The sequence below is a fragment of the Colobus angolensis genome, unplaced genomic scaffold (assembly GCF_000951035.1).
Source record: "Colobus angolensis palliatus isolate OR3802 unplaced genomic scaffold, Cang.pa_1.0 Scaffold42, whole genome shotgun sequence".
Classification (NCBI taxonomy): Eukaryota; Metazoa; Chordata; class Mammalia; order Primates; family Cercopithecidae; genus Colobus; species Colobus angolensis.
In genome coordinates, this window is record NW_012117599.1 from 2707858 (window position 1) to 2727516 (window position 19659).

General features: G+C 40.7%; 1 protein-coding gene across 1 annotated transcript in view; it reads right to left on the reverse strand.

The window, feature by feature from the left end:
* The window catches only part of MGAT4A (mannosyl (alpha-1,3-)-glycoprotein beta-1,4-N-acetylglucosaminyltransferase, isozyme A), a 132172-nt gene that overhangs the window by 68750 nt on the left and 43763 nt on the right, over nucleotides 1–19659 (reverse strand). The window contains exons 2-3 of the mRNA XM_011956550.1: nucleotides 13005–13172; nucleotides 9716–9856 (exon numbers count right to left, since the gene is read on the reverse strand). Coding sequence (XP_011811940.1) covers nucleotides 9716–9856; nucleotides 13005–13172 — 309 coding nt within the window. The remainder of the gene's footprint in view (nucleotides 1–9715; nucleotides 9857–13004; nucleotides 13173–19659) is intronic.

Below are 19659 nucleotides of genomic sequence, written 5' to 3' on the forward strand. Positions count from 1 at the left end.
TAATGTGGAAAAGGCAAAATAAAATAAAATAAAATAAAATAAATGTGTCTTACAGGATGATATATATAGGTTGATACCGTCAAAGTGATGAATGGGGAGGGGGTACCCCTATAGGTCATGTGGTCACGGAAGGCCTCTCTGATATCAGCTGAGCTGGTAACCATGAGAAAGAGCTGATGAAGAATACTGCAGAAGAGGAAGCAACAAGGCCCTGAAGACAGAATGATTTTGACATAGTCAAGAAATACCAACAGCAGGCTGGATCAAAAGCAGAATAAGCCCAGATTGAGAAAATCAGCCAGGGGTCACATTGCATATAACAGAGTTTGTTTTAATGCTGAGCGCAAGAGAAAACCATCGTAAGGTTGTAAGCAGGGGAGTGACATTATCCAATTTGTAATTTTAAGAGATTATCAAGTTTCACAAAAAGTAAAAGCACTTTGGGAGATCAGTTAGGAAGTTACTGTATTAGCTAAAGGAAAAGATGGTGGTTTAAATGAGGCTGTAGGGTGTTTGAAGAGGTGGAGGTGAGTGGATGATGGAGACGCTCACCAATGGGGCTTCAGCTGGCAGACAACAGAAGGGGAGGGATCAAGGATGACTTGAGTAAGTGGACAGGGCAACTTTCACTCAGAACAACACACTTGAGGAGAGGGCCCCCAATCCAGATTTCTGTTCTGACCAAGTTACTCTGAGATGCCAAAAGACAGGATGAGTTAAAATGGAAGCAAAATTACACAGAATAATCTACCTCAGAATTTAAGGCCAGCTGTGGTGGCTGATGCCTTTAATCCCAGCACTTCAGGAGGCTGAGGCAGGAGGATCACTTGAGCCCAGGAGTTCAAGACCAGCCTGAGCAATGTGGCAAGACCCTGTCTCTACAAAAAATAAAAAACTTAGCTGGGCATAGTGGCACATGCCTGTAGTCCTAGCTACTTGGGAGGCTGAGGTGGGAGGATCACTTGAGCCTGGGAGGTGGAGGCTGCAGTGAGCTGTGATCACACCACTGTACTCCAGCCCGGGAGACAGAGCAAGACTCTGTCTCAAAAAAACAAACAAACAAAAAAAATTACAAGCGTAACAACTAGGATGAGGTGCATTCTTAGAAAATGCTAACTCACATGGAGTACAAAGACTTCACTTATGATGAAAGCAAAGCCCATGGTGATCCACAGTGTGCAAACAAAAATGGCATAAAGTCACAATGCAAATTCTCTATCCCTACCACACTCTTGGGGATTTTTGGTTTCTGTTTTGCTTTGCTGAAGTTTAGATGGCACGTGATACGGTTTGGCTGTGTCCCTACCCAAATCTCATCTTGAATTCCTACACATTGTGGGAGGGACCTGGTGGGAGTTAATGGAATCATGGGGGCAAATCTTTCCCATACTGTTCTCGTGACAGTGAATAAGTCTTACGAGATCTGATGGTTTTAAAAAGAGGAGTTCCCCTGCACAGGGTTGCTCTCTCTTTGCCTGCTGCCATCCATGTAAGATGTGACTTGCTCCTCCTTGCCTTCTGCCGTGATTGTGAGGCTTCCCCAGCCACTTGGAAATGTAAGTTCAATTAAACCTCTTTCTTTTGTAAATTGCGCAGTCTCAGGTATGTCTTTATCAGCAGCGTGAAAATAAACTAATACAGTAAACTGGTACCAGCAGAGTGGGGCGCTGCTGAAAAGATACCCGAAAATGTGGAAGCGACTTTGGAACTGGGTAACAAGCAGAGGCTGAACAGTTTGGAGGGCTGAGAAGGCAGGAAAATATAGGAAAGTCTGGAGCTCCCTAGAGACTTGTTGAATGGCTTACCAAAATGCTGATAATGATATGGACAATGAAATCTAGGCTGAGGTGGTCTCAGATGGAGATGAGGAACTTGTTGGGAACTGGAGTAAAGGTGACTCTTGTTATGTTTTAGCCAAGAGACTGGCAGCATTTTGCCCCTGCCCTAGAGATTTGTGGAACTTTGAACTTGAGAGAGATGATTTATGGTATCTGGTAGAAGAAATTTCTAAGCAGCAAAGCATTCAAGAGGTAACTTGGGTGCTGTTAAAGGCATTCAGTTTTTTTGTTGTTGTTTTTTGTTGTTGTTGTTGTTCTTTTGAGACAGAGTTTCACTCTTGTGGCACAGGCTGGAGTGCAATGGCACGATCTCGGCTCACTGCAACCTCCACCTCCCAGCTTCAAACAATTCTCCTGCCTCAGCCTCCCGAGTAGCTGGGATTACAGGTGCCCACCACCATGGCCAGATTTCCTGTGCTGTTTTGTATTTTTAGTAGAGACAGGGTTTCACCACGTTGGTCAGGCTGGTCTCTAACTCCTGACCTCATGATCCACCCGCCTTGGCCTCCCCAAGTGCTGGGATTGTAGGCATGAGCCACCATACCCGGCCAGCATTCAGTTTTAAAAGGGAAAGAGCATAAAAGTTTGGAAAATTTGCAGCCTGACAATGTGATAGAAAAGAAAATCTCATTTTCTGAGGTGAAATTCAAGCCAGTTGCAGAAATTTGCATAAGTAATGAGGAGCTGAATGGTTAAGCTCAATGGGGAAAATGTCTCCAAGGCATGTCAGAGACCTTTGTGGCAACCCCTCCCATCACAGGCCCAGAGATTTAGGAGGGAAAAATGGTTTTCTGGGCCAGGCCCAGGGTCCCTCTGCTGTGTGCAGTCTAGGGACTTGGTGACCTGTGTCCCAGCCACTCCAGCCTTGACTAAAAGGGGCCAAGGTACTGCTCAGGCCGTGGCTTCAGAGGGTGCAAGCCCCAAGCCCTGGCAGCTTCTGCGTGGTATTGAGCCTGCAGGTGCACAGAAGTCAAGAATTGGGAACTTCCACCTAGATTCCAGAGGATGAATGGATACGCCTGGATGCTCAGGCAGAAGTTTGCTGTAGGGGTGGTGCTCTTATGGAGAACCTCTGCTAGCACAGGGCGGAAGGCACATGTGGGGTCAGAGACCCCCTGACAGAGTCCCTATTGGGGCACCACCTAGTGTAGCTGTGAGAAGAGGACCACCGTCCTCCAGACCCCACAATGGTAGATCCACCCATGGCTTTCACCACGTGCCTGGAAAAGCCGCACTCAACACAAGCCCCTGAAAGCAGCCGGGAGGGAGGCTGTACCCTGCAGAGCCACAGGGGCAGAGCTGCCCAAGACCAAGGGAACCCATCTCTTGCATCAGTGTGACCTGGATGTGAGACATGGAGTCAAAGGAAATCATTTTGGAGTTTTAAGATTTGACTGCCCTGCTGGATTTTGGACTTGCACAGGGCCTGTAGCCCCTCTGTTTTGGCCAATTTCTCCCATTTGGAATGGCTGTATTTACTCAATGCTGGCACCCCCATTGTGTCTAGGAAGTAACTAGCTTGTTTTTGATTTTACAGGCTCATGGGTGGAAGGGACTTGCCTCATCTCAGATGAGACGTTGGACTGTGGACTTTTGAGTTAATGCTGAAATGAGTTAAGACTTCAGGGAATGGCTGGGAAGGCATGACTGGTTTTGAAATGTGAGGATGTGAGATTTGGGAGGGGCCGGGGCGGAATGATATGGTTTGGCTGTTCCCCACCCAAATCTCATCTTGAATTCCTATGTGTTGTGGGAGGGACCCGGTGAGAGGTAATTGAATCATGGGGGCAAGTCCTTCCTGTGCCGTTCTCATGACAGTGAATAAGCCTCACGAGATCTGATGGTTTTAAAAAGAGAAGTTTCCTTGCACAAGCTCACTCTCTCTTTGCCTGCTGCCATCCATGTAAGATGTGACTTGCTCCTCCTTGTCTTATGCCATGATTGTGAGGCTTCCCCAGTCATGGGGAACTCTAAGTCCAATTAAACCTCTTTCTTTTGTAAATTGCCCAGTCTCAGGTATGTCTTTATCAGCAGCGTGAAAATGGACTAATACAGCGTGTTTAGAGAATAAACCATTTTATCCCTAATACACTATTTTAGAGTTAAAATTTAAATTATTTAGCTTAAACCAGGGTATTCAAAGACTTCAAAAGCACTAAAAATGAAACTTCTAATTTCAGCCCAACCTACAAAATGAGAGTAACCATGCTTATGGTAATTTGCAAAATTACCACCAAAAAAGGGTAGTTTCCTTGGCCTTCTGAGCCCATGGAAGGGCTGCACTTCTTAGTCCCCTTATGGTTGGAGACTGTGGCGCCAAGGGGATACAATTATTAATAGCCCATGAGTCATCGGCATGTGTAATCTGTGGGCTGAGCACTGATAACTGCAGTGTGAAATCCTTGAGATTGTTTGTTCTCTTTGGCAGAGCAGCCAGAAATATTCAAGATGGCAACTGCTCTGTCAGCCTGGATCCCTGCATGACTGGTCAACCTTGGTGGACATGTACTATGAGCAAAAAAAAAAAAAAATACACACGTGTTATCTCAATCACTGAGACTCTGGGGTTGTTAGTTACCACAACATAACCCAGCCTGTCCTATCTGATACCATGTTCTTCTACCATGTACAATCCAGAAAATGTAAGTATTCTACTGAGCTAGAGTTCAGAAGAAATATGTCAGCAAACTGAAGAATATGGTCATATCATCCTTTTAGGGAGGAGCAGGATGGACCAAGGAAACCAAACAGAAATAGCCAATGGGTTTGGCTAGGTACCGGGATCACCGATTTTGTTTTAATTCTGAGTGCAAGAGTTCCATTGATTAACCACCTAGTATTTCCAATTCAAGTAGTAACTGTGCATATATAATACATCTACTACGTACTAGACAGTCTGAAATACAGCCATGAGATAGGAGATAGGTAAGCCCCCTACCTCATGGTATTTATAATTTGACAGAACTATCAACTGTGATTATTTCATTTGCTTCCACTTTCCTGGGAAGTTTTCCAATTCTAGTTTGTATTTCTTTTAAAGTAAAAAAAGAATTAGGAAAAATCTTGGCATTCTCAATCTTCAGTAACTCAATCTACCTTCAGTTATAACTACATTATGTCCCCTTAAAAATGTTCATTGCTAGCCAAATATTTTTAGCTTACCATGTTTCCTTATGGTTTGACTTTAGTCATTTATTCCTCATTTCTTTCCTTATATCTCATGACAATATTTTTTTTTTCTTCTACTGCCTCGTTGCCCTTTCTCTGCCTCTGTCTTCCTTGTGTTCACCTTCCTCTTTCCCTGGAAATTAACTGGTGGAAAACCTTCAAGTCCCAGTCCTAGGCCCTAGGAGGTCTCATCCATTTCTGTGTCTTCAACCACTTACTCCCAAACAATGACTCATAAAATTAAATCTAACTCAGATCTCTCCTTTGAGTCCCAGATCAAAATATCCAACTGCCTACTCCAACATCTCCACTGTGGTATCTCAAAATCACCTCCAAATTATCATATCCAAATTTAATTTATAAACTTCTCTTGCAAACCAATGATGCAAAACAGTGTCTACTGTCCCCTATCTCACTGAATGGCCCACCACGCATCCAGCCACTCAATCCAGAAACCCTGGGATCATTCCTGACCACTCCTCTACCTCAGTCCACAAATCCAGAACACTATGTCCTCCCTGATACATTCCCGTATGTTCCAAACAACTCTAGGTCCATCTTCTACTTCCCATCTCTACTACTACCACTGCTACCCTGTCCAAGTTGACCATCTCTCCAGTGGATTACTGAAACAGCCTATCTGGTTTTTCATATCTATTCTTCTTCCCACATCCTCAATCATCCTTCCCATTGCAGCAAATGTGATCTCTGTAAAATTTAAATCTTATCAAGTCATTATTAATAAGTACTGTTGAAAACCCTTCAATGGCTTCCTACTGCTCTTAGGATAGAAACCAAAATCCCATAAATGGTCTAGGAGGCCCTACATGGTGGTCTGGCCTGAACTTACATCTCTAGCCTCATCTTGTTCCACACATCTCCTCACTCTAAACTTAAACTACAGCGACCTTCTTTCATTCTCTAGAACACTCCACACTCCCTTCCACCACAGGACTTTTGTGGTGCTCTTTCCATCTTCCGTAATATTCTTTTCCATTGTGATGGAGAGAATAACAGTATCCCAAAGATATCCATGCCATAATTGCTGGAGCCTGTGAATATGTCACCTTACATGGCAAAACAGACTTTGTAGATGTGATGAAAGTTCTTGAGATGTGGTAATTATTCTGGATTACCTAGTGGGCCCAATATAAACACAAGGGTCTTTATGAAAAGAAAGAGGGAGGGTCACAGCAAAAGAAGGAGATGGAACAACAGAATCAAGAGGGTCATGGTCAGAGAGATTTGACGATACTGTACTTTGAAGATGAAGGAAGAGGCCACAAAGTAATGTGGAAAAGGCAAAATAAAATAAAATAAAAAGGATCGTCCCCTAGAGATTCCAGAAGGAACACACCCCTCTTGACAATCTGGTTCTAGGACCTCTGCCTTCTCAAACTGTAAGATGAAAAATCTGTGTTGTGGTTTAAACACAGTGATTTTGTGTCAATTTGTTACAGCAGCAATAGGACACTAACACACCCATCTTCACCAGTAAATGACAGATTCTATCACCCTGAGGCCAAACATAATTTCTCAGAGTTCCTTAAACTCCCTAATTAGGCCAGAAGTCCTTCTTACACATTCTCAAAGCATCCTTTACACTGGTAATTACAGTTGTAATTATACAGTTGTTTGTATAATTGACTACGTGACTAATATGTGTCTTCTTTACTGGGCTGAAGCTCCACAAGACTCGGAACCACATCTAATTTTGTGTACCAAAGTATCTGGCAAGGTGCCTGGCCCATAGCAATTGCTCATGGACTTTGATTGCAGCAAATACTCCAAGAATTATCTGTTATCCTCCACCAAGCAGTAGTGCCATTTCGCTAGATAACCCAGTAAAAGTCTTTTCTCAGCTCTCTTGCTCTGCCCTAAATGGGCCCTTCAACCTGAAGACCTGAATGTTTCTTCAACTCAAAGAAATTTACTCCTATAAGCTGGTAATTCCCTCTTTTCACTCTCTTTGTTCACTCCTTCTGAAATTACTACCAGATGAACATTAAAACTTTTGTCTGCTTCCATTCTTTATGCGTTTATTGCTGCATTCTGGAAGAAATACGGAGCTCAGTCTTTCTGATCACTAATTTGGTCTTCAGCTACGCCTAGCTAAAATTCCGCATCAGTCCGTCGATATGGGATTTTTAAATATAATCATTGAAATCATAAGTACAAAGATTTCTAACAGATCCTTTGATAATGGTCAGTTATTTGTTATGGGCAAGTTGTCCTCCCTCATTTCTAAAAATATGTTGTTTTATTTTTAAATCATACTCATTCTGTTTGTTCTGCAAACTCAATTTTCTTTAGTATTAAGTCATTCATGGTACTAATTTTCTTAAACGATTCGGCAACCCCATGTTGCTGAAGTCGCCCTTGCGCCCGTTTGTAGTCTCTGGGTCTGTTTGCCGCAGCCTGCCTTGGCGAATGTAGTGGGATACAGACGTGGTGCTGGGTGGTGTACCGGCCGTTTTCTGTTCTGGGTATGAGAATCCCAGCCACTCCCCTGGGGTCAGCAGCCACCAGCAGCACTGTCCTTCCTCTTCAGCCTTACGATGGCTTAGCTGTTCTAACTGCTGTTCCCTAATTAATCAGCCTGAACACTGGAAAACAGAATTTTTAGCAAGAAGCTGTTTTTCTTTATCTAAGAAACAGAAGTTCTGAATATGAAGCCCTAGATAAGTTCTGGGGTTCCATAAAATTCCAGAAATTACAAACAAAATTATATTTTCTATGGGCATTTTCCAAAGTAGAGATTGATAGCTTTCCTAGAATATCCAAAGGGTCCTGTAACTAAAAATATTAAGAGCTGTTCCCCAACGATTTAGGGAGGAAAATGTTTAAGGTAGTAAATATGGGTTATTTGCCTATCCGTTTTTTCTACCAAGCTGTTTTTTCTACCTTTCAAAAATAGTGGCAGCTTTATAAGAATGTTAACTATTGGAAAGCTGGTTGACCAAGATTTTATTATATTTATAATGGATAAAGTCATGTAAACAAATGGGATGGAATACATAGCTTCAAAAGAAAGAGAATGTCACATTTATAAAATAAAAACCTAATAGAGACCTTGGAAGTTTTAAATGACTTTAAAATCACTTCTAATTTCTTTTCATTTGATACTCTTATGAATGAAGAAATAGCCTAAACAAACAAACCCACAATTACTTAAGACATCTTATCCAAATAGTGATTATTAAAGGGAGACGTGATATCAGCTTCAAAAATAATTAACAATCAACATTCTAAAACAAACAAACAAAAAAAAAACAAAGTACCACACACACCTTGTTAGTCTCTGTATACCTGGCACCTGCAAAATGCCTGGCTTCAATAAATATTTTTTTAATCATTAGAGAAAGGAAAGAAGGGGTTTGTTTCAACATACTATTTTAAGAGTTTCTACCTCCTTAAGAAGGAAGGTAGTATATCATTTCAACCAATTAATGAAATAGACAGCAGAACTAAAACAAGATGAATGTAAAAGCTTACATTTATAGATCAGTGAGAAGATGTGATCCCCCCAAAAAGACAGCAAAATACTTAAGAATCCCATGGAGGCCGGGCGCGGTGGCTCAAGCCTGTAATCCCAGCACTTTGGGAGGCCGAGACGGGCGGATCACGAGGTCAAGAGATCGAGACCATCCTGGCTAACACAGTGAAACCTCGTCTCTACTAAAAATACAAAAACTAGCCGGGCGAGGTGGCGGGTGCCTGTAGTCCCAGCTACTCGGGAGGCTGAGGCAGCAGAATGGCGTAAATCCGGGAGGCGGAGCTTGCAGTGAGCTGAGATCCAGCCACTGCACTCCAGCCCGGGCGACAGAGCGAGACTCCGCCTCAAAAAAAAAAAAAAAAAAAAAGAATCCCATGGAATCAAAAGTAGACTCAGCTTAACACTAACCGAAAAATGAGTTTTGGTATCTATGAAGTAATCATTTCAACACTTGTTAAAAACTTATAGAAGAACAAAATATTCTGCCCTCTACATTTTAAAATCTATGAAGAAAAGATTAATGAAGTTAACACAGCGGAATAAAAAGTATGAGTGGTAAATGGCTCTTGGGCTGGCTTGCTCAAGCCCACTTCCACTCTGTGGAGTGTACTTTGGTTTCAATAAATTTGTGCTTACGTTGCTTCAAAAAAAAAGAGAGTGGTAAATAGTTTCTATAAGGAAAATTGAGGAAGTTCTGTTGGCTCTGACAAGAAGAGAAAAATAAGCTATATAGTATCTTTTGAATAAATTAGGAAGAAGTAAATCAACGCATTTCTACTACTGCATACAAAGTTACACAAAAGTTACTATCTACTTACATCTCTGTACCAAAAGTGAGGCAGACATAAGAAAAACCTTTGTGACGTGACCAAAAGAGCTGTTAATTTTGAAATAAGATAACAGGAAAAAATGTCATCTCTCTACTTCTCAAATTTCTAAAACAGAAAAATGACAAAGGTGTCAACATTTGTCTGCCTAGGATGGGGCCTGAACTAGATTTCACATGATCCCTTTTGGCTATATTACTTTGGTCTACGAAGGAAATGTCCAACTCCTTTCGACATGGAGTTTAGAATGAGACCCAACCTGAGGTGCACAGATAAAGAAAGAACTTTTATTTTTTGACCTCCCAGACTTCTGATGGTGAACATAAGAGTCCAAAACACAATTAACAGCAGTAGTACAACTGCAGTAAGAAACAAAATAAACATACCTCCTGTTCTTCCACTGCCAATCTGCACAGCAGGTTGAAGACTTCCTTCATTTTTCAATAAATGAGGCAAATGATAATAAATACTTGGCACTTGAAGAGATTTTTTGCTTGTTAACTCCTTTAACAGCTTTAGGGTATTATCTGAAACAAAGAAGTATAATTAATACACAAGAACTACCTTACAGAAATTGCTGATTTTATAAAACCAGCAGTAAAAATTAATGAGAACTAGAACTAAAGAATTTTCTTTCCTAGTTTCACGCTCTGGTAAATGAGATCTCCATTTAAGATGAAAAGGATACTTTCAAAGCCAGAGTCTCACAGGTCATGATGTTGATAAAACTGGCTGAAGGAAACCAAAATGGCCAGCTAGAGGACCATAAGAAGGTGGGATGCTAAGGGCTCACCTATATAATGTGTTAGAACTCAAGTTTGCCAAGCAGACTCTAAATATGCTGTCGGTTTATGAAAATGTAATAAATAATAATAAGTACACTGACTATCAGTCACTTTCATTTTCTTTCTTTTCCTTTTTTTTTTTTTTTTTGTGAGTCTTACTGTTAATCTTTGAATGGCATTTGTATTTTTTCTTGAACTCCTTTTTTTTTTTTTTTTGAGACAGGGTCTTCCTCTGTAGCCCAGGCTGGTATCCACTGGCACAATCATGGTTTACTGTCGCCTTGACCTCCCAGGCTCAAGAGGTCCTCCCCACCTCAGCCTCCTCAGTACCTGGGACAGCAGGCACATGCTACCACAATGGTTAATTTTAAAAAATTTTTTTTTTTTTTTGTAGAGACTGGAGTCTCACTATGTTGCCCAGGCTGGTCTCAAACTCCTGGCTCAAGCAATCCTCCTACCTTGGCCTCCCAAAGTGCTGGGATTACAGGCATAAGCCACCATGCCCAGCCATTCACTTTCTTTATGCATTACATGTTACCAAAATTTCACATGGAAGGAATTTTTTTTCTGAAAACTTCAAGTAAAATAATATAAACAGCATGAGCTGGGAATGTCCAGCACAGATCACAACTTTCAGAGAGTTTCATTTTTCTCACTCCTTGGTAGTATAAATAATATTGTTTTAAAATTTCATTAAATTAGAATTTAACCTTAGAAACAAGAAAGTTAGCAGTAGGAATTTGTTACCTCAACTTCATTAAAAATGAGAAGAACCAAAAATTCACAAAAGAAATGCAAATGACTGTCATATGTAAAATTAAAGTTTAATTTCATGAGTGAAGAAACAATTACAAATTATAATATATCTGTCAATTTCCACCTACGAAATCATTAGATTAAATAATAATATTAAATACTGGTGATAACAAGATAAATGTTCCAACTATTCAAAGCAGCATCAAAAACCCTAAAACATTTCTGTCCTATTACTCAGTAATTTCTCTTTGAAGAATTTAGCTTCGATGCATTCAACAAATATTTAGTGATTATCTATTTTATTCCAGCAAATGTACCATGTGTTCAAAAATCAATAGTCATCAAAACACAGATCCTATTTCTAAGGAAGTCATAATCCAATGAAAATAACTTAAAGGTTACTAGAAATATGATTGATTTATATACAAATATGTTCACCAGAGTTATAAACTACAGGGGAAAAACAACCCAGAAAAACCCATTTGAATAACTGTAGAAAAAATGTTTAATATATTATGGTATATATAGCTAGCATATTCACAGCCACTAAAAATAATATTTTGAAGATTATTTAATGACATAGTTTTAAAATGCTCATAGTATAATTTCAAGAGTGAAAATCAGGTCATCATACACAATAACAATTTTGAAGAAAAACAGTCATGGAAAAAATACTAGAAGGAAACAAAAAATGTTAGTAGAAATCACTGGGCATCAGGCTTACGGGTGATTTATGTTTTATCTACACCAGTCCATGAGTTTCAACATCAGAGGGACATAATGTGAAGTTTATCAGCAGGAGGAGAAAGAGTACGCAACTTTACAATAAGGGGAGGCAGTGGATCTGGAGATCCAGATGAAGCTAAATGAAAACAGGTGAAGCTAAATGAAAAAGTATGCTAATCTAGAAAGATTATGCAAATTTGGAGGCAATCAATTAGATACATATGTCAATTTAATTATCAGATAAAGAAGAGCACAGAAAGAGAGATCATTTGACCTCATCTTACTCTGACCAGGATTTCTCAGAGAAGAAACAGGCCAGATACTCCTAAAGTATCCAGTAGGAAACTATGTGTGTTCTTCATTATAAATCAGGTTTAAGAGCACTAATTGCTTCAGATAGCTCAAAGATTTCTCCAGAGTCATCTGAAGTCCACACATAAGTCATCACAGAAACATGGATGCACAAAAAGTTAAATTGTAATCTCATTTTGAATATGTTTTCAAAAGATGCACGTTCTTCACTACTGCCAATGAAATTTATTGCACTGTAATTTAACTTTTTTTGTTTCTGCAATGGAGTCTCGCTCTGGAGTGCAGAGCTGGACTGCAGTGGCGTGATCACAGCTCACTGCAACTTGCGCCTCCAGGGTTCAAGTGATTCTCCTGCCTCAGCCTCCCCAGTAGCTGGCACTACAGGCACGCATCACCACCCCCGGCTAATTATTGTATTTTTAGTAGGGGTGAGGTTTCACCATGTTGGCCAGCCTGGTCTTGAACTCCTCACCGCAAAAGATCTGCCCGCCTCGGTCTCCCAGAGTGCTGGAATTATAGGCGTGAGCCACTGTGCCTAGACAATTTAACTTAATATGACTCTCTTAAAATCAAATTTAGCAGGTAATACAATTTTTTTTTTTTTGTAATTTACTAGAAGAGAAAGTTGTGTGTGGTGATTTTTCTCTCTGAAAAGGGTAACAGATGCTGGCTGATAAACTATTCTACATGACTTTCAAAAAAAATATTCCACATGCCCCTTTGAAAATATGATCTTTTTCGGCCGGGTGTGGTGGCTCACGCCTGTAATCCCAGCACTTTGGGAGGCCGAGGCAGGTGCATCACGAGGTCAGGAGATCCAGACCATCCTGGCTAACACGGTGAAACCCCATCTCTACTAAAAATACAAAAAAATTAGCCAGGCGTGGTGGCAGGCGCCTGTAGTCCCAGCTACTTGGGAGGCTGAGGCAGGAGAATGGTGTAAACCCGGGAGGCGGAGCTGGCAGTGAGCCGAGATCACTCCACTGCACTCCAGCCTGGGTGACAGAGTGAAACTCCATCTCAAAGAAAACAAAACAAAACAAAAAAACAAACAAAAACATACATATATATTTAATATAAAAAATACTGTGTGTACCTGAAAACTTATTCAATGCATCCTTACTTCCATTTGTTTCTGCTCCTACACGCTTGAACTGTTGCACAATGGTATTTAATTCAGAAGAGCGCTGTGAGATTCTATGTTCAGCTATTCGAAGACGTTCTTTCAAAGCAAGGAATTCTCGTTGATAAGCAATCAGTTTTTCTAGAAGCAAAACCAAAACAGTCATACTATATGTCTTAAAACAAACAACATAATCTAAACGGAACTGTAAAATTACAAAGTTTAAAGTTGAGTTTTTCAGAAGAAAATATTTATTCCTTGATACATAACAGAAAAAAAGGGCTCTGACTTGTTACATAACAAAACTTATATGCTCTTATTATTTGTAAGAATGCTCTTAATGCTTATTATTACGCTCTTATTATTTGTAAAAATGTGAGCAGTCTCCAGCACTTCATATAATTAAAGATGAATAAAACAATAAAAGGTTTAGAATAAACACTTTAAAGCATCATACTAACATCATCTGTCAAAGGGTACAAACAACTATAAATACTGTATTCACATCAATCAGATAGAGAGATGAGGCAGAAACTGATGGTAATATATATAATAGTATAATGAATATAACATATTTTATAGCATAATCATTAATTTCCATAGACCAAACTTTTCCTGTGAACTTCCTAGCCCTCAAAGATTTCCCTAGACCAGACATCAGTCAAATTTCCGATCTCCAAAAACCCAGTGAGTGGCCAGGCGTGGTGGCTCACACCTGTAATCCCAGCACTCTAGGAGGTCAAGGTGGAGGATGGCTTGAGCCCAGGAGTGCAAGACCAGCCTAGGCAACATAGCAAGACCCCATCTCTACAAAACAATAAAAAATTAGCAGCCAGGCGTGGTGGCTCACACCTGTAATCCCAGCACTTTGGGAGGCCGAGGCGGGCAGATCACGAGGTCAGGAGATCGAGACCAGCCCGGCTAACACGGTGAAATTCCATCTCTACTAAAAATACAAAAAATTAGCCGGGCGAGGTGGCGGGCGCCTGTAGTCCCAGCTACTCGGGAGGCTGAGGCAGGAGGATGGCGTGAACCTAGGAGGCGGAGCTTGCAGTGAGCCGAGATCGCACCACTGCACTCTAGCCTGGGTGACAGAGCAAGACTCTATCTCAAAAAGAAAGAAAAAAAAAATTAGCTAGGCATGGTGGTGTGCGCCTGTAGTCTCAGCTACTCAAGAGGCTGAGGTGGGAGGGTTGCTAGAGCCCAAGTGTTGGAGGCTACACTGAGCTATGACGACACTACTGCATCCCAGCCTGGGCAACAGAGTGAGACCTTGTCTCAAAAAACAATAAAATAAAAATCCACTGATCTAGATGTGCAATGACCCTTGTTAAAAGTTATTCATTTTAATAATTTAAGAGCATCACAGGACAAAAAAACCCGGTCTAGGAAATAAAAGTGGGCTTTGATAAGGATAAATGTAGGCACTGACACAACGAGTAGAAATGAAACAGCACAGAGACAAAGCACACAGTAGAAGAGGCTCAAGGACAGAACTGGACACCAACACCTGAGAGATGGTAGAAGACAAGAGGACATTCATTTACTTGCTCAGTGGTACTGAGTAGTAGTGGAAGCTGCGAGAATGTTATGCACAATGTCCGCAACCTCATTAAATTAGGATAAACCGCAAGCGTGCTTCCAACTTCTATAGGAAGCTAAAGCTACTACTTTGACACCTAAACAAACCTTAAAAAGGCTTTTTTTTTTTTTTTCTGAGATGAGTCTCCCTCTGTCGCCCAGGCTTGAGTACAGTGGCGTGATCTCGGCTCACTGCTGCAACCTCCGCCTCCTGGATTCAGACAATTCTCCCACCTCAGCCTCCCGAGTAGCTGGGATTACAGGTGCACGCCACCACACCCAGATAATTTCCGTATTTTTAGTAGAGAAGGAGTTTCACCATGTTGCTCTGGCTGGTCTCAAACTCCTGACCCCAGTTGATCCGCCTACCTCAGCGTCTGAAAGTACTGGGATTACAGGCATGAGCCACTACGCCCAGCCAGAAAGTCTGTTTTTAATTTAACATTATAATTTCTGCTTTAATCATCGATAGAAGCAATAAAAACAGACTTATGAAAAATGAATCTGCAGTCTTAATAACACTCAAGTATACTGTTCCTTGTCCCTTACATAAAGATCCTTACAGTAAGTACCTCTTAAGATTCCATAGCAGAAAAAGAATATCTCTCTGGCTTAACTGCCATGCTTCACTGCATGGAAAAACAGAAGCACGTATGTCACCGTATTTGCCTTAATTTGCTCGGAAGGAAAGGAGAAGAGGTAGGACAGAGAAGGCTGTGACGGGGAAAGGGCATACAGGGAGCTCCAGGCTGCCAGCTAGGTTCTAGTTCTTGATCTGGGTGGCAGTTTAGTGGAAGTCACTCATGGTTTAGGCATTTTCTGCATGTGTAAATTCACAATATAAGACATGTGAAAGAGACACCATTCCCAAACACAAAACTATAAACAATTATATTAAACAATCATAAGAAGAGACACATAAGATGTATGTGAAGAAAAGTACAAGCCTTTTACTGAAGCCTATAATAGAATCAATAAAATTAGCTCTTATTCCTAAATAGGAAGACTCAGTCTTAGAAAAAGATTAATTCTACCCTAAGCAAAAGAAATTCAATTAAGTTTCTTTTTTTTTTTTTTTTTGAGACGGAGTCTGAGTCTGGCTCTGTGGCCCAGGCTGGAGTGCAGTGGCCGGATCTCAGCTCACTGCAAGCTCCGCCTCCCGGGTTTACGCCATTCTCCTGCCTCAGCCTCCCAAGTAGCTGGGACTACAGGCGCCCGCCATTACGCCCAGCTAATTTTTTGTATTTTTAGTAGAGACGGGGTTTCACTGTGTTAGCCAGGCTGGTCTTGATCTCCTGACCTCGTGATCTGCCCGCCTCGGCCTCCCAAAGTGCTGGGATTACAGGCGTGAGTCACCGCGCCTGGCCCAATTCAGTATCTTTCAAAATAACAAATTTTTTGAACTTGATGTATAATTCTAATATTTATCTAGAAGAATTAATGTTTTTAAAGGGCCAAGAAAAATCTAGAAGATAATATGGGGGAACTTGCTCTGAGATCAGAATATGTTATATGGTTACAGAAACTAAAAGAGTGTGAACTGTCAGTCCAGAGAGTGTGGACAAGGGCAGATCAGTATAAACACAGTGTCCAAAAACAGCGAGTGTCCAGAACAGATCTCTGAGTTCTTCCCTTTTTATGTGAACAACATTCGAATCCTACCCTTAAGACTTAAGCAGTGCCTAGATACTGGTTTCTCAACACCATTTGCCACTAAAATAAATTAGAACTCTTTGGAGGCCGAGCGTGGTAGCTCACCCCTATAATCCCAGCACTTTGGGAAGCCATGGCGAGAGGATGGCTTGAGCCCAGGAGTTTGAGACCACCCTGGGCAACACAGCGAGACCCCAACTCTATTAAAAAAATTCTTTTAAGAACTCTTTAGAGAAATAACTTTAAGATAAACCTAGAATATTCTTCTGCCAGCAAGAAAGTATTATCAAAAGAAAAAAATGACCTCGCCAAAGGGCACAGAAGGGCAGTCGAGAGGCCCCCACTGGCCAAATGGGGAGCAATTTAAGTACTAAAATAAATATTGATGGTAATGGATTATAACCCGTTGAATAAAATAAGAATCCATAAGTCCATTGGGAGGCTGAGGCAGGAGAATGGTGTGAACCCAGGAGGCAGAGCTTGCAGTGAGCTGAGATCGCACCACTGCACTCCAGCCTGGGTGAAAGGTGGAGACTCCATCTCAACAAAAAATAAAAATAAAAAAAAAGAATCCATGAGTCCGTATCAACAATAAATAAAAATAAACTAATGAGGGGAAAGTGTTTCTTACAGAAGGCCAATTACTAAATGTAGAAGAAATAATGAACATTAGAAAAACCACCATTTTGGGCCAGGCGCGGTAATCCCAGCAATTTGGGAGGCCAAGGTGTGCGGATCACCTGAGGTCAGGAGTTCAAGACCAGGCTGACCAACAAGGAGAAATCCCGTCTCTATTAAAAATACAAAATTAGCTGGATGTGGTGATGCATGCCTGTAATCTCAGCTACTTGGGAGGCTGAGGCAGGAGAATTGCTTGAACCAGGGAGGCAGAGGTTGTGGTGAGCCAAGACCACCACTCCCGCCTGGCCAACAAGAGCTGAACTCTGTCTCAAAAAACAAACAAAAACAAAAACAAAAACACCATTTTGCAACCATCATAGCAATAACTGACTCAGGCAAGCATCAAAAATGCATGCTAAAACTAACAGGTGAAAATCTGATGAGAAACAGGTATTTATAGCATCTCAAAATACCTCCCCACAAAGTACTTATTACTTTACAAAGAGGGAAATGGTAATATCACAGTGGAAAAACCTGACACCACCTTCATCAAGTGGTCAAGGTTAAAGTTGGCAATAATGGGACAGACATCACGTGCCTCGTGAAGTGAACCCCAGAGGACCCCCCCTTCATTACGTGGAATTCCTGCCAAAAATGCATAATCTGATTCTAATCTCAAGGAAACATTGGACACATCCAAATTGGGGGATTATGTATAAAACAAATGGTTCTACTTTAAGACACGTCAAAGTCATCAAAGACAAAGGCTGAAGAAATGACCAAGGGTAAGGAGAGACTAAATGCAAAGCACTGTCCTGGACTGGATCCTGGACCAGAAGAAATAAATGTTGTCAAGAACATTACTGGAAGAATAACAGAACACAGACTGCAGAATGGGTATCACTGCGCCAGTGTTAAATTTCCTGAATTTGACACTTGAACTGTGGTAAGGTAAGAGAATGTCCTGGTTCTTAGGAAATAAACATAAAATTATTTAGGCGTAAAGGGGCATGATTTCTGCAATTTACTCTGATATGGTTCTGAAAAGAAACAAGTATCTGTAGAAAGGAAGATGATAGAGGCAAAATGTTCACAATAGGTGAAATGTATAGAGAAGTTATTTGTATTACCCTTCATCATTTTTTTTAATACAAAGATGATTTAAAGTAAGCAGGAGACTGAATGGCAGATATAGGCTCAGTCTTTCATCAGCTCTTGAGTGGTAGAAAGGGATAGGAGTCTGAGGGCAGTCTCCGTCTCCACGTGCATTTTCTTGTTATGTTTTGAAATCACCCTCTCAGAGGCCAGCTTCACCAAGTAGGCAGAATAAGTAGTCCCAGTAGAGAAATGCCCCACCCCTAATTCTAAAATGCTTCCCTGCTTTTAGGGGAAAGTTAGCTTAGAAAAAGTCCCTGGGGGCCCATGGGCTATTGGATAATATCACAGATATTTAGTTTCTAGCCTGGATGCTATTGCTATTCTTAGTCCAAGGCCCACAGCTATGAAAAGGCTCCAGAGGGGTCATTTTTGATCTCTCTCACATCCATCCTTTGTTTCTGACTCCATTCTGCCATATTGAAAGAGTTATCCACAAGAACAGGGCAATGTCACATTCCATCTAGAAAGCCAACTCAGCTTTCTAGAACTTTCTAGAATTTTCCCTAGAATTTTCTCCATTTATATTTCCCATAATACTACATAGCTTTCTTGAGGAAGAGAGTTGTTTATCTGCTTCCAGCATTCAGTTCACTTTAACATAACAGATGAAAAAATTCCTCCAAATTAATACATTTGTTAATTCCCTGTTGTGAACATTAGTAGCAAAATTCTTATTTTTGCTTTTCTTTGAATCATTTCAATCCGTTTGTAGGGAGGGTTATGGCAGGAAACTGAGGGAACTCTCATACTACCATCTTACTGGGAAGTGCCCGGTTTTGTTTGTTGTTTTGTTTTTACTGTAGACAAAATCTAACTGTTTAAATTGTAGAAAATTATATGTCCAGCCTAGGCAATGAAAGTACAAATTATGTTTTGTACAAATCATGTTTTGTGAACCTAAGATTCTAAAACACAATTTCCAGAGAAACCACTTTGATTCTTCAACTCAAATATTTAGGTCAGTTTTCCAGCGAAAAGGGTAACTTTGGGCTTTCAAAGACTTACTAGGCTAAACCATATAAAATTGCTGATATTTGATCCTTTTTGGCAAAAATGGTAATTTCATATGAAATTGTTCAACAGTATAAATGAACGATTAACACAAACAAAAAGCACCAAGAAGTCACATCTAATGTGTGGTGAATAAAAACAGACCAGAGAACTTTATTTTTAAAAGAATAGTAACTTCTTATCAGCAAGATGTACAAGATACTACTAAATTCAGAGCTAACATTAAAAACTGGCTTTTTGTATTGAAATAAAAACTACCAAAAGTTAAACCCACTCTTTATTTCTTAAATTAAAACATTTTAATATTTATTAGATAATAAAATTCTAGCACTGAAAAAAATGTTGAGAAGTCCGCTGGGCCGGGTACGGTGGCTCATACCTGAAATCCCAGTGCTTTGGGAGGCCAGGGCAGGAGGATTGCTTGAACCCAAAAGTTTGAGATCAGCCTGGGCAAAACAGGGAGACATTGTCTCTACAACAAACATTTAAAAATTAGCCAGTGTGGTACTGCATGCTTATAGCCCCAGCTACTCAGGAGGCTAAAGTGGGAGGATCCCTTGAGCCCAGGGGTTTGAGGCTGCAGTGAGTGGCAAATGTACCATTG